The sequence below is a fragment of the Herpailurus yagouaroundi genome, unplaced genomic scaffold (genome assembly GCF_014898765.1).
Source record: "Herpailurus yagouaroundi ecotype Mexico unplaced genomic scaffold, PumYag 77, whole genome shotgun sequence".
In the NCBI taxonomy this organism is placed as follows: Eukaryota; Metazoa; Chordata; class Mammalia; order Carnivora; family Felidae; genus Herpailurus; species Herpailurus yagouaroundi.
The window spans coordinates 17,426,177-17,453,769 of NW_024412388.1; the positions used below are offsets into that span (position 1 = coordinate 17,426,177).

Consider the following 27,593-nt stretch of genomic DNA (forward strand, 5'->3'; position numbering starts at 1 on the left):
AAACACAGGGTCTAGGAGGCTCAGCCTGGGGCTGTCAGAAGGCCAGAGATAGCCAGAGACTGAGACCTTGGATGCGCTCACCAGACCTGCTCACAAGGTTCTTCCAGAAGGTTCCAGCTTTGCCTGAAGTTCCTATCAGCATAAAATGCAAGCCAATATCATTGCAGGAGGAGCACTCCAAGGTGCCTTGTGCCCTGTAAGCTGTGAAGAGTGCATTGCCAGGGCCCAGGCAGGCTCCAAGCCTCCGGATCTCCCAGGGACTGCAGAACTCAAAGGCATTGCTGTACCTTTCACTCAGAAAGCCTGAGCTCAAGATGATCTGCTCCCTGCCTAGAGGGACTGGGTCTGGAGTCCTTAGAGGTGCCCAAAGCCAGTATAAACAGGGCATCGCAGAGAGTCTGGGAAGAGATGAGAAGTAAAAATCTTTCTACATGGCACGGGAGTCCCATCTGCCTACGCCAAACTGTGTGCGTGCTGTTCCACACATTTGTTCCCCTCTGGGGGGCTGGGGGGGGGTGGTGGTGGTAAGATTTGTGTCCGGTTGGTATTTTTCAATTTTGAAAAAGCTGAGAGGTTGGGATGTGAGGGAGGCGCCTCAAAGCAAAGGACTGCCAGCCCACATTCTAAGACAGAACACCTCGGGCATGAAGCCTCTAAGCTCCTGCAAGAGGTTTGTCAACACAGACTGTTAGCGTCGCACCCCAATTATGCTACCCCATTAGCGTATATTAATAACTGATTATTAACATGCAAAAGACTTCTCCCTCTGATCCCTAAGACCCCATTCAGAGTTCGGCATTTTTCTTCATCTTAATTTTTATTTTTTTCTCCAGCTAGATTGGCTTAGTGCTTTCTCTTTGTTCTTCCTCACCTTGTTCACTGAAATCCTGGCTGGCGGTTCCATCAGCAGAACTACAAAATCAAAAAGGCAGTAACATTTTAGAGCTTTCCCTGTGTCACCCAAGGAGGCCAGGGGGCAGACGGAGGGGACATGAAAAAGAAGGTAGTATCTGGAGCCGCACAGACCAGAATCCAAATCCCAGCTCTGCCATTATTAGCTGTGTGGCCTTGAACAAATCACTCATCTGTAAAATGGGATCAGAGCGCTGGCCAATGCAAGAAGATAGCAGGTAATAAATGAGTGGAAATCTGATGCCAGGTATGTGGTGGGCTTTTAATTCATGGTCAAGAACATCGCTGTGATTACTATTAAGCCTCCCACATGGCAATGGACACTACCTGAAAATCAGAAGTCATGTAGCTACTACCTCTAGTGAGCCCTGCCTCTCCAACTAAGAGATGAGGGCGGGGAGCTGGATTCACAGCATGCAGAATGTCCTTTTCCCAACTGTAAAAATTACAAGAGCTACCATTTGTTGAGCACTTCCTCTGGGATAGGCAATATTACATCCTCACCATCACTGTATGAGATAGACACTATATATCACTCCCATTTTTGTAGGTAAGGGAGCAGTTCAGACAGGTTAAGTGACTTACTCAAACTCCCATAATACCAGTAGGTAACAAACGGACCATAATAAGAGTGGTGGTTTCTATGTGTCAGCACATATGTGCTCAGGGCTTTTTTTTTTTTTTTTTGGTATAGTTGTACAGGTTGTTCACTGCACAAGAGAGACTGGCCACAGGGCAAATTGGGGCTGAAACTTAGCTCCTGCCCCGTCTGCCTAGTTCTGTATCCTGGTGCAAAGCTGGGTTCACTTGGAGGCAGAGAGACCCTTTTCCGATTTGACAAAGATACCATATGTGCTATCAGAAGCCCTGTTAACATTGTATTTGTATTACCTTCTCTAATCCTCAAAACAGCTCTGTGGACTAGATATTAATACCCGCATTTTATAAATGACGAAATTCAGGCCTGGCAAGTTCAGGTCACTTAGCAAAGTCGCTTTGTAAGTGATAAACCGAGAATCCGAAACTGATATCAAAGCCCATGCTCTAAACCCCAAGGCCACTACACCGGCCCCATCCCTAAGTGTTCAATAAGTGAATAAAGGAAAAATACATAATCATCTGACTTTCACTTTAAAAAATAATAGCGGTTCTAATGAGGCCCCAGGGCTATCAAGGCCTTTAGTAAGGTTGCAGAAAACTCAATCAATCAGGAATTTAGAGTACTGTCTTTCAGTGCTCCAAACCGTGCCGGCTTTATGCTCGCTAAGTATTTTTCAGTGGCTCAATTTCCTCGCCTGAGAGCGAGAGGAATATTTCTCATAGTTGTTTGCAAAGCGTGTATGCATACGTGATGATCTTCGCATCAACCATGGGAGAAACGCATCACCATCACCCTTTTGCTCAGGGAGGTGCATGGCATGCTCAGGGCCACACAGTGGGTAGGGCAGAGGGGGACCTAAGACCAGGGCTCCCAACTCCCAGTCAGTCTTGGGCTCCTTGCCAAGTACCTGAGAACTTTCGGGGCACCTGCAGCCTGCCTGGTGGCCCAGGCTGCACACAGTGCACGTGCAAGTCAGACGGTACTGGAAACTGACATGAATCACATGACCACACTGAGTCTTTTCAGAAGACATGGCAGGAAGGAGCACTCTGGTAGGAGTCTTTGCTTGGTTCCCATGCCCTGAAACAAAACCTCTGCCTTTGCAGGGACTGGAGCAGCCCAGATTACAGTTTTGGGTAATTTAGGGCTTTTCCAGAGCTGCCTTATGAAGGGAAGATGACCTGGGAGCACTTGGTGGCAACGCCCCCTGACAGGGCTCAGCCTTGCGCTCACCCCTGGCCGTGCTGGGCAGGGTTCAAAGGAAATTGCATCTGCGAAAGAACTCTGCAAAGAGGTGTGGCCCAAATGCAGAGTGCTATTGTTTTTCCTCCCCTCTGTGGATCTCAGGAGGCTGATTGCATCTGTGCTCAAATGACAGACTTGCCCATCCTGTGATAAAATGTGGGCGGCCGCTCCCACCCCAGCCGGGTGGCTTCCCCAACAAAAACATGCACATGCACTCTCTCCCCGCCTCCCCAGCAACCACCCGCCACTATCTCCAGCTCTGCAGGCTGGGAAGCCCCCCTCCTTGGCTGTGGGTATACTACTCCTTATGTGGGCAGCAGCTGTGGATGACAGGGGAGGGAGAAAGTTACAGACATACAGACCTTCCAGCGATTGCCACATTCATTGCATAAGACAAAGGTAGTCATGGGCTCATCAGCACTGCGTGTCTGCACCTGAGAGAGAACAGAGCCGCTCAGGAATTCACTCCTGTGCTCTAGGACCTGCCGTAGCTCCCACTGTCTGTAGCAGAAGGTCCAAATCCCAGAGCTTGGCACTGTTATTCCCGCCCCACTTTGGCAATTCCCTCATCACTGAGAGCAGCATATCCTTGTCTCTCCTCTCTCAGGTCCATCAGTTCACCTCTAGTGCCTCTCTGGCTCACCCAGCCCTCTGCACTTTCACTTTTGGCCTCGATCCTTCTGAACTGACCTCTCTTCTCTTGCCTCAAGGCTCAGCTCCTACAGGAATGATTCCCTGACTCACCTCTGGACACACCCTCGTGGCTGTGCTCCACTGATCAGAACTTGAGTGAGCTGGGAGCACCCTTAAAGACCATCGAGTTCGTTCCTCATTTTAGAGTTGCAAGAATTGAGGCCCAGAGAGGAACAGGAATTTGAAGATCATTGGATCACGGGGACTAGTTAATACCATGTTTTCTGGTTTCTCATCCCCTTACCCAGACCATGCAGATGCAGGCACCGGGCTTCTCGGCAAATCTGTTGAATTTCCAGATTTAACAATTGCTGTTCTGATTTTCTACAGTTGACCCTGGATGACCACGCCATGTCCCTCTGCCAACACTCGCCTGTGAATGTGATGTGAGCTGGGAGTCTGTGCGGTGGGAGGTGGTTGCCCGGCTCACGAGGGAGCCCAGCAGCGGACCAGGAGGACCTGGCTTAGCCCAGCCTCGTTACTAGAGAGCGGTAACACCTGAAGGAGGGTAACACTGGGGTTTCTCTGTGCAGGGAGAGCTCTGCTGATGGGCCGTTTACTTCTTTCTGGTAGGGAGGTAATCACTCCACAGGAAGCACATCACTCCGCGTGGAAATGTGCTTGGAAGGAAGCAGGAGGCTTACAAAAACACCTCTGAATTCCTGAACGGGAATTCTTTGAGAGACTTCTCCCGAATGGCAAGGCCAGCTGTATTTCTGCTGCAGCCAAAGATTCCCGCGGGCAAGGCGTTCTTGCTAAATCTTGGCATGTCCAGCAGACGGAGGGATGAGTGGAGTTCTAACATGACTAGGTACAAGTTAGAATCCAGGAATATTGGTGTCCCAAGAACAGAACACGTACAACCCAGAAACGGAAGGCAGTTTTCGGGCATTAAGTCTTTCAGAGAAGGGGGTTCCCCAGCCTTCTAAATTCCCTGTGCCAGGTTAGGGGTCTTCACCCTTAGGGCTTGGGGCCGAATCCCTTAAGCTTTACTGGCCAAGTTGGCCGTATCGAAGGCAGAAAAGTCTGGATCTGGGTTTAACACCATGTCTGCCACTTAGGACCACGTTGGCCATCTTGGACAGAGCTGCAGAGCTTGACCCCTGTCGGGCCTCCGTTCCCCCATGTATAAGGAGGGAACTAAGTTTTCAATTGCTCAGTTTCTTTCCAACCATCCCATCCGTGACTCTGCACGAGTCTACGCCTGGTGAGTCTGCTTCCTCCTCTTCTGGCTTCAGGGCAGGCCAGAGCCTCATAAACACGAATCTAGGTGAGTCTCCGTGCAGCAGAACATTTTCTAGAAGCCACGGCGCATCATGTTGATGTGCTGAGAGGTGCCCTTCTCTCTGCAGCCTGGGGTGTTGGCCCTTTCTCCCCCGGGCTCTCCCCGAGGCTCCCTCTGGCTCCGCCCCCCAACCCCCCTCCCTGTGCCCCCACAGCCTCCTCTCCCGCACCTGGTTGTAGGTACAGTTCTTCTTCTTGCACTTGCTGCACTGGAAGAGGTCAGTGGTGGTGCCGCCAGTCTTGGCCATCTGGTGCTCACGGATAGCCTCCTGGGTCATGGCATTCCTCAATTCCCTCAGCTCATCACTGGCCATTTCCTGGAAAGAAATGAGTCTGCCCTTCAGGGATAAAGAGTCCCAGGAGCCCTGCCCCCCATCCAGTTTCTAGGGAGCCTGAACAGAGGAGAGGGGAACATGCTGGGTTGAGGACAAGGAGCTGGAGGGAGGCCTGGAGTCCTGGCCTTGGCCCAGCTGAGGAAAGGCCATTCCCAAAGAGCCCCCATTCTGCTTCGGGTGGACGGGCAAACCTGAGCGGGCTCTGAGCGGGCCACGAGCGGTAGGGCGCGTGCCGGAGAGCAGAAGGCAGATAGCTTCCAGCCCGGGGTCAACATCTTGTATACATTTCCTCAGATCTGACGCTCACCCTGCCGGCCAGGACCTCGGGTACCTCCCTAAACCTTCCTGCTTGAACTGGCTGGACCGTGACCACCTCATCTGTCATGTTCCCCTTATCCTTCCAGTTCGGACTTGACCCAGGGCCCTTGATCCAAACTGTGATCACTGCCTAGTCCATTCTGCCTGCTGGGGACCTTGACCTCAACTATCCACGACTTGCGGCTGCTACCCTGACCCAAGTGGGACCTGAAGCTCCTGGGTGCACGAGCTTAACCGCTCACCTGCATCACAGAACATCTTTGTCTTTAAGCTCCCACAGAACAGAGTCTCCTGTCTCCCATCAGCTTACTGCAGACACTCAGTGTTTGCATTATCCTGCCTTGATCCACCTGCCTGGCCGTTCTGACTCCTCCACTCAAAGTGAGAGAGCTCTAGGTAAGTTTGGTTTGGGGGGAGGGAGGGCAGCCGGAGCTAACGTTAAAATGAGGCCTTGGTACTGGCTAACCATTGTCATTGTTGTTGTCTATCCTGACTCCTTAAACCACGGAAAACAGAGCCGGCACAAAGGTCAAGTGATTTTGGTGTGCCGACCACTGCGTTATCACCACTTGGGCCTCCTGATGAAATGCGCATTCCTATGAATCCAAAATTCTAAGGGCGGGCCTGGGAATTTTACTAGTGCCCTCAAGTTATTTCGGTGGGTGCAGATGTTTAAGTCCTACCGTATTAAGTTCAAGGACCAGGTCCTAACCATTGGCAGGGGTATACGGGAAAACAAGTCAACCCGGGGCGATACAAACAAAAAGCAGCTGACTTTAATTTGGAGGGACATCCAGAGCTCAACGCATGCATTCGTTCAAAATGTATTGGATGTCAATTTATTGAATGCCTTTAGCTGCATTTTGTGTGCTCACGAACGGGCCTTAGCCAGAGGGGTGACCAATTTCCATAGTGTAAATACTCCTACCATGGCCGATTGGCAGCTGCTAATGCGATGTGACTGAGCGCAGAGCTGGGAATAGCTACGCATAATCACCTCTCTTGAGCTGATAAACGCTGGCCCCAGCAGACCACTGCCCCTGAGCCCTAAGGATTCAGATACCAAGGTCTGGTTCCTGTCCCCAGGCAATGCTAATCTGGTAGTGTAGCCAAGTGTTTAGACAGGATTGTAGGACTGCATATGAAGTACTTAAAGCCAAGGTATACAAAGTAGGGGGGCGGGGGGAGCCCAGAGTACGGTGGCTGACTGCTTGGGGGCAGGGGAGGCTCACTAAAGAAGACACCTTAACCAGTCTTGAAAGATAAGCAGGAGTACCCGAGGGAGATGGCAGCTATAGAGAAAGAGAACAGCAGACGCAAAAGATCAGACCGGAATAACACACCTGGGGAAGGGTGTCTGGGTGTGTTCAAGGTGAGGAGTGTGGCAGATGTGGCTGGGTGGGGCGGACTGTGGAAAGAGGGTCTTGTGTGAGAGAGAACAGAGAAACACCCGCTCACCAGTCCATTGGCCTATCTCTGCCCTGCCTCGCCTAGGAGGAGGCAACGTCAAGGCCACAGGGAGGAAGAACAGCGCTACGGAAAATAAGGTAGGAAATGAGGAAAGTACGGTGGGAGAGGACACTGATCCTCGCGTGTATACATCGTTAGAGAAGGACCCTGAATATGAACCCAACGTGTGGCGCAGCTATGACGGGTCAGGCATGGGTCTCAGTGCCGGCTGAGCAGAGAACAGACAAAACCCGTCTCCTCGTGGTGCTGACAGCAGATCCACTCACCAGCTCTAAAGAACATCTCAGAATGGACCCCATTCTGTGATGTGTCTGGGCAGAGGGGAGAAGAGAAAAGCAAGAATGAGGAAGAATCAGAGAGACACAGGATGCAGTGAGGGACACCCGTGCAGCAGGGATCCGCTGTCCCAGGCTCCTCCTGATGGCAACTCCCTGTCCCCTGAGCCACAGCACAACGGATAGCCCAACCCGGAAGCGTTATTTTTCTTATTGGAGCAAAAGTGGTCTTCTATTTCTTATAGAAACTTCCTGCCTGGGGCAAAAGATGACCCCAAGATGAAGGTCTCCTCTGATTCAGCACTTGGGTTACTGGCAGGGGACAGGGTCCTTGGTGGCTGGCCCTGTGGAGGGCCTGCTAAGCTCTTGGCTTGCTCCTCTTGGTCTGGTCAGCCTCTTCTTGGGCCCGGGTTGACCACCTGATTCTCTCGCTCCGTTCTAGTGAACAGTCCTTGGGTGGGGCTAGACCATCCACATGTCTGGCTTGGTCAGTTGCTGTGCTGGGACTTCCGGAGCCTGCCTTGGCCTTAACCCAGACACAGCTCCATTCTGACCTCTAGCTTCTGCGATCTTGCTGGGTTTGGCTCAAACCTGTGTCTACACCTTGCTCTTGGTTCTCCTGGGCCTGATTTCCCAATGCCTTGGATTGCCCGGAAGAGTCTCTTGATAGCATTCCTACAATGCGTACACAAAGAAGAAGAGGGACCCCAGAGGCATAGAGTGAGGGCCAGGGAGGAGGAAACACAAGGCTCGGCTTTCACGAAAAGTCCCAGCTCCTCCTCGCAAGGAAAGAGAATACACCGTAAAGCCAAGTTGCGATTTGTAACTCTGGGCATGTGTTGCTGTTTGCCTAAAAAGATCAGGTATTTTGAATTAAGCAGAAAGATAATCCTGGTCTACCTGTGCCAAGCTCCCCATTTTATCGTAAAACCAGGGCCCTCTCTTATTTGAGATATTTGAGGAAGCCAACGAACAGAAAAATGTACACGCGCCCACTACATTTCACACACACACAGAGGCACACCCTTGCCACCAGTTTCAGAGGGTTCCCAGACATCCTGAGGCGCACCCGGGACGCCAGGATCCCAGTGCATTTCCCCTCCCCTTGTCTAGGCCACTTGGATTGAGAGGTGCTTCAGCAGTGCAATCCGAGTGCTTGCGGGAAACCCCCTCTATCAACGCTGGCAACAGGGAGCTGCTCATACCTAAGGGTGTACAAAAGGTGTTCCCAAGGCGTGGGCTCTGAAATAAACAGATCTGGGCTCAAACTCTCATCTGTCACTAGTAAAGTTGTGTGTGGCCTCAGTTTTCTCAGCCATACAGTGGGCATAATATTTCCTCTTCCACAGCATGGTGCTGGGGGTTACACGAAATGGTCGATGAATGAGCTTATCGTATACAAATTCTGGGGAACACTCTACACATATTAACTTGAACACTTCACATATATGAACTCCTCAGTCCTTCCTGAGATAGCGATTCTTCTTCTTATTCCTGTTTCGCAAATGAGAAAACTGAGGCACAGAGGGGTTAAGTAGCTTGTCTAAGACCACCCAGCTAAGTGCGAGAAGCAGAACTCAAACTCATGCACTTTGGCACAGTTCTGAAGCTGCTAAACACTGCACAGACTTCCTCGAACAGGCTTGTTTCCTTTTCCTTCCCTTAATGACCCCTTTAAGCTGGGTCAATCCTTCCCTCCTGTAAGTTCCCCTGGTGGCTCTATCGCGGCTCTTACCACCTCCGTATGTATAAATTTGAAAATACATCTGTCTCCCCACCTAGTGCTGTGCTCCATGGGGATAGGGATTGCTATTCTGGCTTGCGCCCAGAGCTGCATAATGGGATATAGAACTGAACGAGGCAGAAGAAGGAGGTAGATAACAAAGCAGTAAAGAGTGGGTGCTCTGGGGCCAGGTAGCTTGGACATTTTCTTTTTCTTAAAGATTTAATTTTTTTTCAAAGAAAACCCTACGCCCAACGCGGGGCTCGAACTCACAACCCTGAGATCAAGAGTCGCTTGCTCTACCGACAGAGACAGTCAGCTGCCCCTGGCTTTGACATGTTCTAGCCGTGTGCACGGCCAACTCAGCGAACTCCTCGGAGCCTCCGTGTCCTCCTCTGTAAAATGAGGACAATAAACAACTTCTACCTAGTGTGAAGATACAATCAGCCGATGAGCCCAAAGCACTGAGCGCAGTGCTTAATTCATATGAGCTGTGTTCGCTATCCTGATGGCCCAGAAGCCTGGAAGGAAGGGGAGTCTGCAGTGGTCTGGCTGAAAAAGCCCCCCGGCTCATCTCCACTGAGTCACAAGCCGCTGCCTCTCAGGCGTGGGCCAAGCCGGCGGGGCCTGGCCTCCTGCCCCACCATGCAGAGGCCCCAGCCCCACTCTCACCTCTGCCGTCATCTTGGCAATGAGCCCAGCAGAGATGGCCCCGCTGAGCACATTCCTCCTCAGGCTGGGGTTCCTGGGGTCCTTGAGGTTGCTGATCCGGCTGCGCACCCGGTTCCGGTACTTCATGTCCGTGCTCTTGAGCTCCTGGTAGATATGTGACACAGTCAAGGGCCAGCGAGCCACTCGTGGAGGGGCACAGAAGGTTGGGGAGCCACTCCCCAAAGCCCGAGGAGCCCCAGGACCGTCGGTTCCTCTCCTTGGACTAGTACAGGGGTTGGGCACCCGTGTGGCCTCTGACTCCCACAGTGGCGATATCGCTTAGGGCATTTGGGGTCAGCTACGCATCCCGAACGAGAGACGGTCGCTCTGGTGAGATCAGGCCACAGCAAGCACTGTGGTGTCGGGACCCCAGGGATGGGCATCCTGCGTTTGTCGAGCCTTTTGTGTGACTCAGGTGAGTCACGTGACTTCTTTGTGTCTCTGTTTCCTAATTTATAAAATACAGGGCTGTGCCGAGCATTCAGCAAGCCGTACCGCGTGATGCACCAGCCTGGTGTCTGGGACATCAAGTGCTCAACACGTAGGGGCTGTGAAGATGAGGACACTGATAAAGATATCCCCCCGTTTTGAAGGGCCTCTGGACGTTATGAGTCCGGCTACCGGAGGAAAACGTAAGATTGGGAGGCACAGGTTGAAGGCTCTAAGAGGTATTGCAATAAACACATCATTGTGTTTAACCTGGTGTTTCCAACATATTACAGGATAGAGACACCTCCCCGCTTCCCCCCTTTCTTTCTAGGAATACCGACCACCATGCCATGGGACCCACTTTGGGAATTGCTGGTCAGAGTTACTTCTCTCATGAACAGATAAGGAAGCTAAAGGCTTAGAAAGGATGTGGGCCCTTGCTCAAGGTCACGTGGCAAATTCCCGGCAGAGACAGGGCTGGAAGCCAGACCCCCTCCTGACGGTAATGCTCTCTCCACTCACTCAGCAGGAAGTCGCCCCTGACCACCGACCACGGTGAGTTCTCTGTCCAGACGCTGCCTCCCAGACAGGCCGCCCGCCCCCTCCTCCCTTCTCCATCCTCTGGAGGAGCGCAGGGAGCACAGCGGCGTGTTCTCCGTCTCCCACGCCAAGCAGAGTCAGGAAGGCAAGCCCTCTGCTGGGAAGAGCCACATACGAGAAAGAGACTGTGGGGACTACGGACACATGCAAACAGCTGACTTGCTACAAGCAGTGGGAGGAAAGGTGCTGTTATCTATTTTTTCCTGTTCCTGCTGTGTTCATGCTGCTTGTACAGTAACAGCCTGAAAAGAAAGAACGTGCCATAATGCATTTGAAAGTCGAAAGATTTGTTTAAAAATGTGAGTTTGGGATTCCTGGAGGCGTGCATCTGCTTGATATGGGGGGACAGGAGGGCCGGCAGCACTGTCATCAGCCTCTCCCTGACTCTGTCTCCGTTTCCTGAGATCACAGGGCAGCAGGATGAGGTGGAGCACGGGCCTGGGGGTCACTGACCCCTTCAGAGGAGCACGGCCCTACACTGCTGTGTCAGTGCAAGGTCACTCCAAAGAGAACAGACCTTTTTAGGACACAGAGCATTCAAACCCCCGAACTTATCCTCCTCCTTACCTCCCATCTTCTTTTTTTTTTAATTTTTAACGTTTATTTATTATTGAGAAAGAGAGACAGAGCATGAGTGGGGGAGGGGTAGAGAGAGGGGGAGACACAGAATTCGAAGCGGGCTCCAGGCTTTGAGCCGTCAGCACAGAGCCCAACGCGGGGCTCGAACTCACGGACCGCGAGATCATGACCTGAGGCGATGTCGGTCGCTTAACCAACTGAGCCACCCAGGCGCCCCCTTACCTCCCATCTTCTAAGAACAAAGGGCTCGATGCAGCTCTGATTTCCTATCCTTCAGGAGAGGGACATTCAGTGAAGGAAGAGGAGGAGGAAAGGCCAGGTGTGGAACTATGAACCGGATGGCCCACCTTTGTTTCCATTTTTTTTTTAACGTTTATTATTTTTGAGAGAGAGAGAAAGACAGACAGACAGAGAGCAAGCAGTAGAAGGGCAGAGAGAGGGCGTCTACAGAATTGAAAGCAGGCTCCAGGCTCTGAGCTGTCAGCACAGAGCCCGAAGCGGGGCTCGAACTCACAGACCGCGAAATCACGACCTGAGCTGAAGTCGGCCGCTTAACCGGCTGAGTCACCCAGGTGCCCCAACCCACCTTTGTTTCAAACTGAGCCTGAAGGTAGAAGGGACCTGTCTGAAGGGACAGCCGTTTGGAGGAAACAAAGACAAAGCTCAGAGTTCTGATACCTGATGCTCTATGCTCCTGGATCAACTGGGATTTATGACAATGTATCTGGTGAGGTGCTGGACAGCTCGGGACATGCCCGTTCATAATTAAATCATGGTGGAGGGGAACTCCCAGAAAATATGTCAGAGGATATAAAGGTAGGACTCAGGCAGGAAGTGGCAACAGGCAAGCTTGTTGACCATGGTCAGCCCAGACTGACCAGGGACCCTCCCCAACAGACTGAGCTCCTACTAGGTAGCCCAGTCACAGTCAGAACCCCTCTCCCCTGGGGATTCTGTCCCCTTCCCTCTTTGATAGGCAAAGCTTTGTCTCTCCAGTAAAAGATAGCCCGTGCATTCATTGGGGCACATTGTAGGATTTTCTTTCCCAAGACAACAATCTTTCGGTGCAATGAGCCCACATCCCTCCAGCGGTCACCTCCTCTGTCTATACAGCCCCCCCCTCAAAAAGGGGGAGAACGGGCCATGTGCAAAGAACTCAGGACATGGAATCCAAAGGCCAAGGTTTTTAGTCAAGCTGTGACACCCAGTAGTTCTCGAGCCTCGGTTTCCTCATCCGTAAAATGGGAACAACAGCCCCTGCCTCACAGAGATTGTGACAATTGGCAGAAGTAGGAAGTATCAACTGCCCATCACGGCGCCTGGTATATAGTAGGGAATCAACAAAGGGAGCTGTTATCTTCAGAGGACGGAAGAGGGGAGAAGGCTGAGCATGAGAAACGCTGTCCTCCCCACCTGCTCTGACACTTGACATTGCAACCCAGCCATATGATGACACGACCTGTTTAGCACAGCAGTTGAACCCTCCGCTTCTCGAGTCACACTCTCTGGGTTCAAATCCCAAGTCTACCACTACTATTAGCTGTTGGAGCTTTGGCAAGTGACTTAACCTCTCTGAGCCTGTTACCTCACACTTGTAAAATGGGATTAATCGGTGAACCTACCTTGCGGGATTGTTCTCAACCTTGAACGAGGTACTGCTCATACACAGCTTAGCAAGAGGCTGGCAGGTGCAAGACTTAATAAATGGTAGCTAGAATGAAGAACTCCAGTTCAGAGGCAGAGCAGGGGGCTGGCCCCGAGCCCTTCCCCTCCCCCTCACTGTCCTGGGTCCCTTGCACTTGGGAGACCTGCTCCTGGCGTCCGGGCACCCACAGCCCTGGCACAGCTCAAGGATATGATCTTCGATTTCTGATGCCATCTTGTCACAATTGACTCCATAATCCTTGTAATCATCTAAAAGAGATTCAGGAAGCACAGGCATTAGCCAGACATGACCTTGGCAGTGGAGCCTGCCCATACAGGGGACTGTAGCATCCTGTTCCACTCCCATGGCACTGAGAAAGACCGCATCTCATTTGCCCTTGGGAGGCCCTTCCCTCCCCTGCCCCTGGCCCAGGCCCTCTCACCTTCGGCCTTCAAGGCTGCTGAGAGCATCTCCACACACTTGTCCCGCACCGAGTCCCCTGTGAGATAGCAGGGTGCCAGGAGGCAGATGGAGGGGGCAAAGGTGGGGGTCGAGGGGCTGGTGGGTGTTTTGGGGGTCTCTGCTTTCAATTTGCTGCTGTTTGATCTGAGGATGACAAACAGTAATAGACATTTTGACATCAAGCGAATAAAGCATCCACTGAGCACACTCTGGATGTTTCTGTGGGCGATCTCCCTTACTCCTCATGACAGCCCTCTGAGGTAGGTGCTATTTTTAGGCGCTTGACATGGATCATCTCATTTAATCCTCACGACACCCCCATGTGGCTGGTGCTATTCTTATCTCCATTTTCGAGTTGCACTTTAAAGCGAATTGCAGAGGTGGCTGCATTTGAAATAATTTGACTCTGGTCACACACGTGGGGGGACCAGAACTAAAACCCACCGGAGTTGAAATCCGGTGCCTAGGCTCCTAACAAACCACTCTGCTCTGCTGGTTACAGGGAAGCTTAACAGGGTTGGAAATCATACTACAGTCCATTCGATACCATGCGAGGTGCTCTATCTTCTTACTGAACCATTTTCTCACTCATCCAGTAAATACTTACTAGACACTTATTCCACAGGCCTGGAGAAAGCAGACAAGTTAGGAGAGCTCCCTTCCTCAAGGAGCCGGCAGCCTCTTGAATGGTGAATTTACCACCATTGAAGAGGGCTGGCCTTACCAGGTGCCAGGCAACTTTCGGAATATTTTCTAATTTAATCTTCACAGCAGCTCTAGGAATCAAATACTCTTCTCTTCCTCGTTTGCAGATGAGGAACCGGTTACATCATTGCGACCTGAACCCAAGTCCGTCTGATTGCAAAGTCTCCACTCTTAACTCCTAAGATTCACTCACTGCCTAAGAATGATCTCATTTTGGTTTGGGCTTAAAAGCCCACAAATATATATACAGGGGGCGCCTGGGTGGCTCAGTCGGTTTAGCGCCCAACTTCAGCTCAGGTCATGATCTCATGGGTCGTGAGTTCGAGCCCCGTGTTGGGCTCTGTGCTGACAGTGCAGATTCTCTCTCTGCACCTCTCCTGTTTGCTCTTTTCTCTCAAATAAATAAGCATTAAAAGGAAAACATTTGAGAATCATGAGTGGTCACTCTAACCGGATGGCTCAGACAGGCTTCCTGTCTTCCTGCTCTCAAGGAGCTGCCAACAAAGGAGGAAGCAACCCATGTGCCCAGTGACGGATGGATGGATAAGCAGAATGTAGTATATAACACAATGGAATATTACTCAGCCACAGAAAGGAGTGGAATCCATATAAAGGAATGAAATTCCAACACCTCGTACAACGAGGATGAATGTCCATGAATGGAAGACATTATAAGTGAAATAAACCAGATACAAAAGGACGAAAATATTGGGGGCGCCTGGGTGGCTCAGTCGGTTGAGCATGTGACTTCGGCTCAGTCATGATCTCAGGGCTTGTGAGTTCAAGCCCCGCACTGAGCTCACTGCTGTCAGCACGGAGCCTGCTTTGGATCTTCTGTCCCCCACCCCCCACCCCCCGCCCTCTGCCCCTCCCTTGCTTGCATGCTCTCTCTCTCTCAAATAAAAATAAAATCTTTAAAAAAAAAAAAAAAAGGACTGGGGCGCCTGGGTGGCGCAGTCGGTAAAGCGTCCGACTTCAGCCAGGTCACGATCTCGCGGTCCGTGAGTTCGAGCCCCACGTCGGGCTCTGGGCTGATGGCTCAGAACCTGGAGCCTGTTTCCGATTCTGTGTCTCCCTCTCTCTCTGCCCCTCCCCCGTTCATGCTCTGTCTCTCTCTGTCCCAAAAATAAATAAACGTTGAAAAAAAAATTAAAAAAAAAAAAAAGGACAAATTTTGTATGATTCCACTTACGTGAAGTACCTGGAATAGTTAAATGCATAGAGACAGAAAGGGGAATGGTGGATGCGGGGGCTGGAGGAGGGGGAAATGGGGCGATAATGTTTAATGGGAACACAGTTTCAGTTTGGGAAGATGAGAATGTTCTGGTGATGGCTGCACAACAATGTGAATGTACTTAATACCACTATACACTTAAAAAATGGTTAAAACGAGGGGTGCCTGGGTGGCTCCGTTGGTTAAATGTCCAACTTCGGATCAGGTGATGAGCTCACAGTTTGTGGGTTTGAGCCCCTCAATTGGGCTCTGTGCTGACAGCTCAGAGCCTGGGGTCTGCTTCAGATTCTGTGTCTCTCTCTCTCTCTCTCTGCCCCTCTCCTGCTCGCTCTCTCTCTCAAAAATAAATAAACATTAAAAAAAATGTTTAATGGTTAAAATGGCTACATTTTATGGTATGTTTATTTTGACACAATAAAAAATCTGGGGCGCCTGGGTGACTCAGTTAAGTCTCTGACTTTGGCTCAGGTCATGATCTCACGATTTGTGGGTTCAAGCCCCACATCGGGCTCTGTGCTGACAGCTCAGAGCCTGGAGCCTGATTCGGATTCTGTGTCTCCCTCTCTCTCTCTGCCCCTCTCCTGCTCCCATTCTGTCTCTTTCTGTCTTTCGAAAATGAATAAACGTTAAGAATTTTTTTTAAATAATAAATCTATATAGGAACTTCACTGAATAAGAATAACCATCAAATGTGAAATACACAACGATCACTCATCTGTCTTACGTATTTGGTAAACCTTACTCCACTCAGCCTGATGAAACATCTTTTCTCTTACGCTGAAAAAAAGGCTAAAATGGCACATGTTGTTACACACTATATTCTCACAATAAAAGAAAGTTAGACAAAAAGAACAAAGTGCTGACACAGGTACAGGTGAGAGGCTGGAGCGATAGTGGCACGAATTCCTCCCTTTCGGAGCTGCTTCCGCACTACCCTTGGGGTGGGGCCGGGCAGTCGAGACGCCTCCGACCGCCCTCAGGCCTCCGAGGAAAACCGGATTCATGAGAGTTGAAGAAATTTGAGTCCCTTCCTCTGCTCCAGGGTCTTACCACGCTGAACTCTTGTGGAAGGTCCTCAAGGGCTGCTGCATTTCTTAATTCCAGGGAGTTCCATTCACACTGTCAGCTGGGTACCTCCCGGAGTTGTACAGAGCACAGCCTGGGCAGCTGCACCAGGCAGCTCTGGAGGTATGGATGCACTTCTTACCTTCAGGAAGACGATGCTGGGCTTCTGAAAAGCCAGGCCCAAGGAATTGTGCCTGAGAGTGAGGCTGACCAAGTCGCCTAGGCTTTGCCGTGTTAAAAATATGGGGTTACGAGATCCTACATCCGACATCCTGCTGAGCCCTCTTCCACGTAGATTCTGCCGGAGACCTCTTCGTTCCTCAACCCTTGCTGTTTGCCTTGACCTTGGATGCCCTCTGTCACCACAGACACCGTTGGACCACTGGGATTCTTGTGTTCTCTGGAGCCTTGAGGTTCCTCAAAGGTGCCTCAGTGCTGCCTCAGGAGTGAGGTGGGCTGGGAAGGGAAGCCTCTGCTCTTCTAAGGTTTATATTTGGAATTCCCAAAAATTTGGTCCAAAGGGATTTCCTGGCCTTTATTTTTTAAATGCAGTTTGAACCTTTCTGTTCCAGGTCAACTCACCCTGGATTCGACCCAACCCTGCCTGACAACTGAGTGGCCTGGCAGTGGGCACAGGGGATGGGGAACGTGAGCCCCAACCTGCTGTCTGTTGGGGTCAGATTTCAGTGGGAGGGAAAGGTGTGGGGGAGGGAAGGCTGGGAAGGGTGTAAACTCTAGAGCTTAAGGGGCTGCCTGCAACCGGAATGAATCTCCCCACGCCCAACCCTAGTCCTGGCCACGGGGCTCTCACCTGCACAGCCACAGTAGCCCTGAAGCTGGTCTCTCGACATCCTCTTGCCCCCCTTATAACCCATTTGCCACACAGAAGCCCAGGGGAACCCTTTCAAAAACTCACAGCTGATATCATAGCTCCCTGCTTCTGACCCTCTAATGGCTTCCAATTACTTTCAGTATAAAGCCAAACTCCTCACTCTGGCCTCCCAGCCCCCCACCCTGCCACATCGGCCCCTGCCTTCCTTCTGACCTAGTATCATGCCACACTCCAGTTCACTGAAGCCCCCCACTGCACAGCTTCTTTCTCTTCCTTAAATACACCTGTCACTCCCACCACAGTGCCTTTGCACTGGCCGCTCCCTCCTCCTGGAAGGCTCTTCCTCCTCCAGATTGTCTTACAACTGGTCCTTTTCCCCACCAGTCAGGCCCGGCTCACATATCACATCCTCAGGAAGGCCTCCCCTGACCAGCCCAGCCCAGCAGCTTGTCCCTGCCCTGTAACTCTCTGGCGCATGACCTGATTTCTTTCATTCATAGCACTTATCCAAGTCTATAATTAACTTGTTTGTGTGTTTATAAACACTGTCTGCCTCCATCTCCAGACGATAGATTTCAGAGTAGAGGGACCCCTTTGGCCGGTTCACCACTGTTTTCCAGCACCTGGAACAGTGCTCTGGGCCAACACTTGATGAACCTTTGTTGAATGAATGAATGTGAGTTGAGGGAGTCGCCCACAAAGAGATGAAAGGCACACCCACAGGGCCTAGATAGAGCTGAATTGGGTGGGCGACAGGTCCTCTTTGGAAGGCTGGTGACCCTGCCCCCTGAGATCGAGAGAGGGAGCTGAGTCAGTTCCTGTCAACTCCCACAACCCAGGCCAACTCACCTCCAGTCATGATGGAGCCCCAGATTCTTCCTGGTGCCCCTCAGTAACCTGCAAACCCCACCACCACATCCTCGGTGTCTATAGGACTCATTAGTAGGGAACCGACACAGGGGAGCCTGGCGCATGCTGCGTGGAAGGAGTCACGATAACAACAGTTTTCACTTGGGGATGCCCACACTGAGTGGCATACTTATTAAGAACAAGCTGCTCCAGAGCCACACTCCGGGGTCAAGGCCTGACACCACCCCTCTGTAGCTATGTGACCTTGGGCTAGTAATAGGGATGGCGACAGTACCCATCTCAGAAAGTTTCTGAGAGGATTAAAGCACCTAAGAGAATTCTAGTAATGCAGTGTTAGGTAATTTACATAGCTTGCACAGTAAGTGTCAGAATTATCACCAAGCATTATGCATTTATTGTGCATTTATATGGGTTAGGAACAACGTTAAGCATTTTGTTACCACATTTATGTGTTTAAAAGTTTCTTTGGAGAGAGAACAGGGGAGGGGCAGAGACAGAGGGAGAGAGAGAATCTCAAGCAGGCTCCATGCTGTCAGTACTGAGACTGCAGCCTGGCTCGAACTCACGAACCATGGGATCATGACCTGAGCCGAAATCAAGAGTTGGACACTTAACTGACTCAGCCATCCAGGCGCCCCTTATTACCCCATTTAATTCTTATAAGGACCTTGAAAGGGGGTCATAATTATCCCCATCTTACAGATCAACAGATTGAGGTTCAGAGAGCTGAACTGACTTGCGCAAGGTCATCCAACTAGCAAGTGGTAGAATTACCCCACAAACCTAGATCTGCCTGCCTTCCAAATTCTTTTCAACACATCTCACTGTGTCCCTAAAAGGCAGAGAGTTTTCCAGAGTCCCCTTACTCAGGTTAGATTAGGCTGCTTGTTGCATACCCACTGCCCCTTCCTGGCAGGGCGCTCCCAGCCCGCGTCCCTCCCCTCGGCTAGGAGCCGGCTGGCTGGCTGGAATTCACGCGTCGGTGGCATTTCAGGCAGCCAGGCTCATTTTGCTTTCAGCGCACACGAGTGGGAACTGCGACAAATTGCAGAGAAGGCATCACTGGCGGAGGTGGGGGTGGGGCGTCGGATTTATCAACAGCTTCCTTCTGCTCCCCGGATGTGCCAGCGCCAGACCCAGTCTGTGATCTGACATCACCAAGCCCTTAGAAAAATTCTCCCGCCCCAGGTAGGAGTAGAGGCACCGGGAGGCCTGCTCATTGCTCCTGCGCGCCACCTCGAGGGCACTGCCGTTACTACACCGCCAGGCAAGCCCAACTGTTCCGCTAAAAGTCAATCCAGACACCTGGGTTCTAAGGGCAGCTGGTAAAGTGCAACCTTCCTCACTGTCACAGTGGTGCCCTTTGTGCCCCCTGATGCCCCAGCTACAGTTCCCAGAGCACCATGCTCACTTACGTTACCACACCTTCGCATGTTCCATTCCCACTGCCCGGGATACTTGGCTTGTCTACCAGGCAAACTCCTTTTTATTTTTCAGTTCTGAGCACAAATACACTTTCTTCCATGAGGTCTTCTTTGACTTCTCAAGTCATATTGAGACACTCTCCCTATGTTCCCATCGAATGTTATAGCTTTGAAAAACATTTTTTGAAAAAAAAAAAAAGCACTTGGAAAATAAAAACAAAGTATTTTAGTGTCTGCCTCCATGCTAGTGATTAGCTCTATAAAGGCAGAGGTCATGAGTTTAAATCTTTGCCTGGGCTTAGAGGCCACAACTGGTGGGCTCCAGATGTGTTTTCTTTGCCCTACTGTGTCTTAGAAAAACAGGAATATGTTGTCAATATTTAAAATTGGGAGTTTCATATGAAAATTGAGATGTCCCGCTTCCCTTAAAAAATCAGAAGACATGGCACACAGAGCCTGCGTTTCCATAAAGCAACAAATAGCTGGGCTGGGCAGTGAGCGCCCCCTTCAGACAGGCAGGTGCTTTCCAGTCTGCCATGGTCTCCACTAGTCACCCACTGGGTGAACACGACCTTGACTCCCGGAGGATGCTAACTTTGCAAGGAAGTGCTCAACAAACGTGCTGGATGGATGGATCGATGGATGGATTAAAGGGAAAGACGAAATAGAGAGGAAGAGAGTGCAGAAAACAGTCCTGGTAGTGGACAAGGTGGATTTACAAGACTCGCTTCTGTCCCTCTGGATTCCCCACCCCCAATACGGAACCAGCAGGAAATAGTGCAACTGCTCTAAAGACAAACATGGTCTGCTTGACTGACCTTCAGAAAAAGAGTGCATTATGGGAGGGAGTCAGGAGACTTCAAGGTCACCAGACAGAGTCAGGGGAGGAGTATGGAGGTATAAATCCTTATACAAACATGAACTGTTTTTATTATAACATCACACCCAGAGCTAGACTAATGATCAGTGTTTCCTTTGGGGATAGAACAATCAATCCTTCATTATGCAAGGCTGTCCTTCGTGTTCTAGGACACTTAACATCTTTGGCTCCTGCCTACAAAATGCCGCGGCACTCCTCCCTCTCTCCCATTGCAGACTGAATGTTTGTGTCCTCCATAAATTCGCATGTTGATGCCCTAACCCCCAATGTGATAGAATTTGGAGGGGAGGCCTCTGAGAAGTAATTAGGTTTAGATGAGGGTGGGGGCCCCACGATAGGATCACTGTCCTTACAAGAAGGAGGGAAATCAGAGCTCCGTGTGTGTGTGTGTGTGTGTGTGTGTGTGTGTGTGGTGCAGAGGCACTGAGAAGGTGGCCGTCTGCAAGCCAGGAATAGGGCCCTCATCAGTAACTGAGTTGGCCCACACCTTGATCTTGGTCTTCCCTTCCTCCAGAATTGTGAGGGATACATGTCTGTTGCTTAAGCCACCTAGTCCATGACGTCCTGTTACAGCACCCTGAACTGAGACCCCCTCCAAGTCAGAGTGACAAAAGTGTTCCACAAGTTTCTAAATGACTCTCCATCGAGAACCACTGGTGTAGAACCAGGATGGCGCCGGAGCCTCCGTTCTTAGACCTCACTCATGGAAGACAATGCCAGGGGACCACACGACTCTTCTCTTCAGAGGCAGGATGGGGCCTCAGACACACTCCCAAGCAGCACTCACCAGAGCCTCCACTCATCAGCTGGCCCCCGGCAGCCATTTTGGAACAGAGCAAACAGCAGCCCCATCAACATCTCGGGTCTGTTTAATCTTCAGAAAGTCTTAAATGACCTAATTTTTGTGCCTTTTTTCTTTCCAGTGTCAGTCTGACTGGTCCATTAGGTCTAAAATAACGGAGCGGCTCCCCATAGCCTCCTAGGAGCCAACACCCTTACCATCCTAACCTGGTTGCCCCAGCATCCAGTATGGCCCCTGGACACTAATCATTTGCTTTGATCCACCTCTAAGCCACCTCTCCCTGCTCTGACCCCGGACCTCTCCCCGGAACACAGCTCACACTCCCTCTTTTAGCCAGTCTCTCCTTAGCAATCTCATTCAGGTTTGTGGCTTCAGATACTAGATACATGCTAATTACTCTGAAACTTAGATTTCTAGCCCAAGACATTCTTCCTGAATTCTAGCTTAGTATAACCTAACTGCCCATTCAACTTCTCCACCTGAATGACTAGGACACCCCTCAAACCCAGCGCATCCAAACCTGAGCCCTGCATCTCCTGCCGTAGCCTGATTTACACACCGTCTTCCCCGTTCCAGCTAAGGGCAACGCCGTCCTCGCGGGTGCTCAAGCGAAAAGTCTTGGAGTCATCTTGACTCTTCATATTCTCTTGTACCCCTCCCCAGTCTGTCAGAGAATCCTGCCAGCTCTCTCTTCAAAATATATCCGGAGTCCTTTACTTCTCACCGTGCTGGTCCAAGCCACCATCATATCTTGCCTGATTTACTGAATGGCCCCCTGGCTGGTCTCTGCTCCTGCCCTTGGCCCTGACAATCCACACTCAGTACAGCAGCCAAAGGCTGCCGGTAAGTTCCCTCCTGTGGCTCCTGTGCCACTCTGTCCCCCAATTCTCCCACCTCGCTTACTTGCTCCAGCCCTGGCCCCCTCACTGCTTCTTGCCCCTGCCACAAAGGGTCCTCAGCTTGGAATGACCCTGATATCTGCATGGCTAATTCCTTCATCTCTTTGAAGGGTTTGCTCGTGAGGACTCTCCTGACCACCTTGATGACCATCCTTCTCAACCTCCCTCACTCTGCTGTTTTCCATAGCGCCGGTCACGTATTTATTTATGTATTACCTGTCACTCCTTATTAGAACATAGGCCTCATGACCACAGTGATTTTCCTTTTGCTCACAGCTATATCCATGGACAGGAACCTAGAACAGTTCCTGGTACATAGTCACCCCTCAATAAATATTTGATGAATAAATAACTGGATGATTTATGCTATTTTGGGTAACCAAACCCAGAGATCACACTCCAGTTATAGACTTTCAAGACCCCTGTCCTCACTGGGTTCAATTTGACCTTGAGAATGTTCCCCAGGCAGTGATGGGGCAACAGTGACTGGTCAGCCACCCCAGTGAAGGAGCCCTATCTCTGATTCAGGGGCCCACTCGCTGCGTGGGTCCTAGAATTTGGAAGCAACATAATGTATGAAGTTTCCTCCTTTCTCCTGCCCTGGGCTTCCTCCATGGAAGCAGAGAGAGGGACACATGCTGAACAGAACCTCTGGGATGGAGAAACCCACGGCTTCCTTTACCTTTCCATCGATGGCCTTTTTGGAGAGGAGGTGGCTGATGACTTGGAGTCCACAGAGTCTCTCCTGAAAGAACAGAAATTGGAGATGAGATTCTCTTGAAGGCTAGCCCCACTACTGAGCTAGAGAGCTCAGAGGCTGGGGAGAAAGCTTCCGGAAGCCAGGCCTGCCGGGATGAGGATGATGGAACACACCTGGACCCCAGCTGCCTGGAGAGGAAGCTCCAGGTGGTGTGGGTTGGTGACCTGCACCTACCCTCCATCAAACGAAGCAATCAAGGGAAGGAAGCCTAGTATGTACCAGATACGTTACTGTGTTATGCCACGTATTACTAATAATTAAAAAGATTTTAGGGGTGTCTGGGTGCTTAGTCGGTTGAGCGTCTGACTCTTGGTTTTGGCTCAAGTTGTGATCCCAGGGCCACGGGATCAAGCCCCGCTTGAGATTCTCTCTCCCTCTTCCCCTCTCCCCCATTCGCGTGCGCGCTCTCTCTAAAAAAATAAATAAGTAAACACTTTTTAGTTTTAAGCAATCTCTATATCCAAAGTGGAGTCTGAACTCACAACCCCGAGGTCTACAGTCCCATGTTCTACAGACTGAGCCGCCCAGGTGCCCCACCCCCCTTTTTTGGTATTACTAATTATTAATAAGTAATTCTCAGCAGGCTCCCTTCCTTCTTGCTATCAGGCAGGCAGGCCTTGGCTGGCTGCAGTCCACGGACACTGGAATTCCCGGGATTGCCTATTCTCACGAGGAGCTGGATCAGCTTCAGACTCCCCTGTGGGCACCTTACTTAGGAGAAGGAGAGGAGGGGCACATGGGCCTTGGAGACAGAAGAGCTGTGTTAAAATGGCAAGTGAAAAAGGGCACAAAATTAGGTGTATACTGTTTCTAAAGTCACACAGGAAAACCAATGCCTAGGAGAAAAAAAAAATTGAAAGAAAATACAACTTTGGCTGGCTCAGTGGGTACAGCATGCGACTCGACCTCGGGGCTGTGAGTTCAAGCCCCTCGTTGGGTGTAGAGATTACTTAAAAAATAAATAAATATCAGGGTGCCTGGGTGGCTCAGTCGGTTAAGGGGTTAACTTCCGCTCAGGTCACGATCTCACGGTTTGTGCATTTGAGCCCTGCATCAGGCTCTGTGCTGACAGCTCGGAGCCTGGAGCCTGCTTCGGATTCTGTGTCTCTTCTCTCTGTTCCTCCCCCCCCCGCTCGCATCCTCTTTCTCTCTTTCTCTCAGAAATAAATAAAGATAAAAACACGTCTTTAAAAAAACAAAGAAAATACAACCAGGGTTATGTTAGGCTGATGGGACCAGAGGTGAAAATTTGTTTCTATTTTCCAAAATGCATGTAGCTACATTCTTTTTATGATGTCTAATATATTTCCCCCTTTTATTGGTTTTATATAAAAAATTTTAACATTTATTTATTTTTGAGAGAGAGAGAGAGAGAGAGAGAGAGAGAGAGGGAGGGGCAGAGAGAGAGGGAGACACAGAACCCAAAGCAGGTTCCGGGCCTCCGAGCTGTCAGCACAGGGCCCGATGTGGGGCTTGAACTCACGAACTGCGAGATCATGACCTGAGACGAAGTTGGCTGCTTAACCAACTGAGCCACCCAGGTGCCCTGCTTTTATTGGTTTTATAAAATTAATCTGTCTGAAATTGGAACTCCCACTGCCCATTTCACTTACCCACACTTCCTTTTTTTTTTCTTTTTGAAGTAATATCTACACCCAACATGGGGCTGCAACTCTCCACCCACAGATCAAGAGTCACATGCTCTTCTGACTGAGCCAGCCAGGTGACCCCTCTCCAGCCTTTTCCTTGTAGGTCCAATGCACACATCCCCTTCTAACATACTATATAATTGGCTTGCTTATCACGTAGAGTATCTCACCAGCTCCCATGTAAGTTCTGCAAGCACAAAGTTGGCAGGGGAGTTTGTTCACTGTGGGGGACACTGTTGGTGCCCAGCCCACGTCCCCTCAGGCACTCACTCTCCCAGTGCACTGGGACCCCAGAGCTTCCTGCTGGGTGTCTGCCCGAGGGAGTTCTCTGTGCCAGCCAGTGCCAGGAGCAACCTTCAACCAGACACATAGGAACTGGTGGATAAAAGCCCTAGCAACCTCAGGCCTCCATTGGGTCTGTTGCCCACTGTCACCCAGAGCTCCCAGCAGGATTTAAGCCCTGGCTGCCCGCAGCAGTAGCCTGCCCACCAACAGACCCTGGGCCGGTGTCCTTCCCTTCCTTGTCTCACTCCCTCATTCCTTGGTCTGCATTTCCTGAAACCACTTCCCAAGTAAGCCCCTCGCACTTGAATCTGTCTCAGGCTCTGCTCCTGGGGAATCCAATCTCATCTATTCACTGGGTTATCCCAAGCGAATAAGAGAGTGCCTAGCACAGAGTGGGTGCTCTAGCAATATTTGTTGCCAGATAACGTGAAGTCAAACAATACAGAAATATAAAAACTAAAAGTGGGAAAAGAAAGCTCCCCCGAGGTAACAAGTATTAAGTTTAGCGTCATTCCTTGCAGTTCATTTTCCATGTGCATAAAGCCTATACAACAGTTCTCATTCTGAAAAGGGAGGCAATGACATGAGTTGCAATCCCAATCTCCTCTGAGTATAGGTTCCCTCCCCTGTCAAACGGGGAGGAAAGCATCTGCGCCCCGGGGCTGGCTGGGAAGAGGACATTTATGTCCCGACAGCAGCTTCCAGAACAAAGAAGTCCTGGGGCGCCTGAGTGGCTCAGTTGGTTAAGTGCACGACTCTTGGTTTTGGTTCAGGTCATGATCTCATGGTTTATGAGTTCGAGCCCTGCACTGGGCTCCGTGCTGACAGCATGGAGCCTGCTTGGGATTCTCTCTCTCCCTCCCTCTCTCTCTCTGCCCCTCCCCTTGCTTGCACCGTCTCTGTCTCTCTCTCTCTCAAAAGAAATAAATAAACATAAAGAAGAAGAGGAACAAAGAAGCCCTCCATGCTCCATAGTCCTAGGCTGTCTGATTTCTCGTTTTCCAGAGGGTGCAATGTTCCTGCATGGATTTACAGCTTCCTCCTCGTCCTCCAGGTGGTGTGGGAGACAGTGTATGAGGCAGCTTCAGGGGCTGGGTCTGATTATCCCATGGACAAGACCCATCCAGCTCCAGACCTTCACCCCTGCTTAAACATGGGGGGAAGAGGTAGAGAGAGAGAGGAGAGACCTTTCTTCACACGCCCCTCCGGTCCCTCACTGAGCCCCGGAAGTTCCTCTCTGGCGTTCCTCCCCGAATGCCCATAGGGATGGACAGGTGCAGGCCAGACCGGGAAGCTGGAATTCGAAAGAAGGGAAGGAAGCCATGAGCCTCAACCTCCAAGACTCCTCCCATTGTGGCCCTTCTTCATCGCTTCATTTTGAGAGCAAATGCTCGAAATTGCTTCTTTTTTAGAGAAACATTCTGCAGTTATGGCAAATGACCGTTATGAAAAGTATTCAGGAACAAGAAAAATGCTTAGGATACAATAGGAAGGGAAATAAACAGGGAGGTCATAGTTTGTACACTTTCCCTACAGGAACGGAAAAACAATGCGTGCAAATAGCTCGGGACCAGGAGAGAAGATGTTTTGGTTGATGGAAGAGGCACACTGTGGACAAATATTTTCCATTTTTCTTTTAAACGTCACCAATGTGGTTAGTGTTTACATAATAATCAGAATGAATCCTCATTAAGGAAACTATAACAAAAAAGTTCACCAATAGAGTTGAAATTGGACCCCTGCCGACTTAATTTTCCCCACAAGGTGGGGAGACCACCTCCCCATTTCCCGCTCAGCCTCAGCAGCGGCTTCATTCACAGCGAAAAGTGAACCAGCATTAACAGCTTAACGTCCCAGGAAAGTGGTCAAGATGTTGTCAAATGGAAAATGCTGGTTACAAAACTGTCTATGTAGTGCCCTTCCAATGTACATTTATAGGTTCAAAAGATGAGAAAGATACACATCAAAATGTTAATGGTGGTTATTTCTGTTCTTTTGTGTTTGAGTTTCTAAACTTTTTTTTTTTTTTACTGTTTATTTTTGAGAGAGAAAGAGAGAGCAAGTGGGGAAGGGGCAGAGAGAGAGGGAGACACAGAATCCAAAGCAGGTTCAGGCTCTGAGCTGTCAGCACAGAGCCTGACGCGAAGCTTGAACTCACAAGCCATGAGATCATGACCTGAGCTGAAGTCAGATGTTCAACCAAGTGAGCCACCCTAGTTTCTAAACTTTTTACAGTACACATGCCTTCCTGTTGAAATAAATATATGTAGGCAGAAAGGTTACAAAATAATATACAGAGCATACTTCCATGTTATTGATATAATAAGTCTTTTATGGGTAGTGGTGACCCATACAAAAAAGTCTGGTGGCTCAGTCGGTTGAGCGTCCAACTTCGGCTCAGGTCATGATCTCACGGTCCGTGAGTTTGGGCCCCACGTCAGGCTCTTGTGCTGACAGCTCAGAGCCTGGAGCCTGCTTCGGATTCTGTGTCTCCCTCTCTCTCTGCCCCTGCCCCGCTCATGCTCTCTCTCTCTCTCTCTCTCTCTCTCTCTCTCTCTCGCTGTCAAAAAAAAATAAACATTAAAAAAAAACTTTTTAAGTCTGGAAGGATACAAATGATTACATAAATGATATTTGTATTTAAACACATGATGATTATACATAATTATATGTGCTTGTATCTAGACGATGGATTTTTTACTTTCTTACTTGTATTTTTAAAACTTTCTACAGTGAGCAAGTAAAAACCTGTATAATAAAATAAATATAATACAAAATAGTTAAATTAAAACATTAAATATAATTAGAATGTATTACAAATAAAACATTTTATTGTTAAGAAGAAAAAACACCTGAGAAAATAATGCCTATTTTTCAGGTCACACTACTCCGTCTCAGAGACTGGG

At 50.1% G+C, this 27,593-nt stretch overlaps 1 protein-coding gene and 1 long non-coding RNA gene across 3 annotated transcripts in view; one reads left to right on the forward strand and one right to left on the reverse strand.

Annotated features, from left to right (window-relative positions):
- Positions 1-796: 796 nt before the first annotated feature.
- TCEA3 (transcription elongation factor A3) overlaps positions 797-27,593 on the reverse strand; it is a 38,138-nt gene continuing 11,341 nt past the window's right edge. For both annotated transcript variants that reach the window (XM_040464634.1, XM_040464629.1), the window contains 7 exons: positions 22,676-22,738; positions 13,263-13,426; positions 13,033-13,089; positions 9,529-9,683; positions 4,906-5,052; positions 3,121-3,192; positions 797-912 (listed from right to left, as the gene is read on the reverse strand). In XM_040464634.1, the coding sequence (XP_040320568.1) occupies positions 904-912; positions 3,121-3,192; positions 4,906-5,052; positions 9,529-9,683; positions 13,033-13,089; positions 13,263-13,426; positions 22,676-22,738 (667 nt within the window). In that variant the 3' untranslated portion in view covers positions 797-903. The remainder of the gene's footprint in view (positions 913-3,120; positions 3,193-4,905; positions 5,053-9,528; positions 9,684-13,032; positions 13,090-13,262; positions 13,427-22,675; positions 22,739-27,593) is intronic.
- Positions 5,059-10,662, forward strand: LOC121023016 (uncharacterized). The gene is made up of 4 exons (XR_005787214.1): positions 5,059-5,784; positions 6,883-6,935; positions 10,034-10,199; positions 10,328-10,662. It is a non-coding gene; the product is annotated as an uncharacterized LOC121023016 (long non-coding RNA).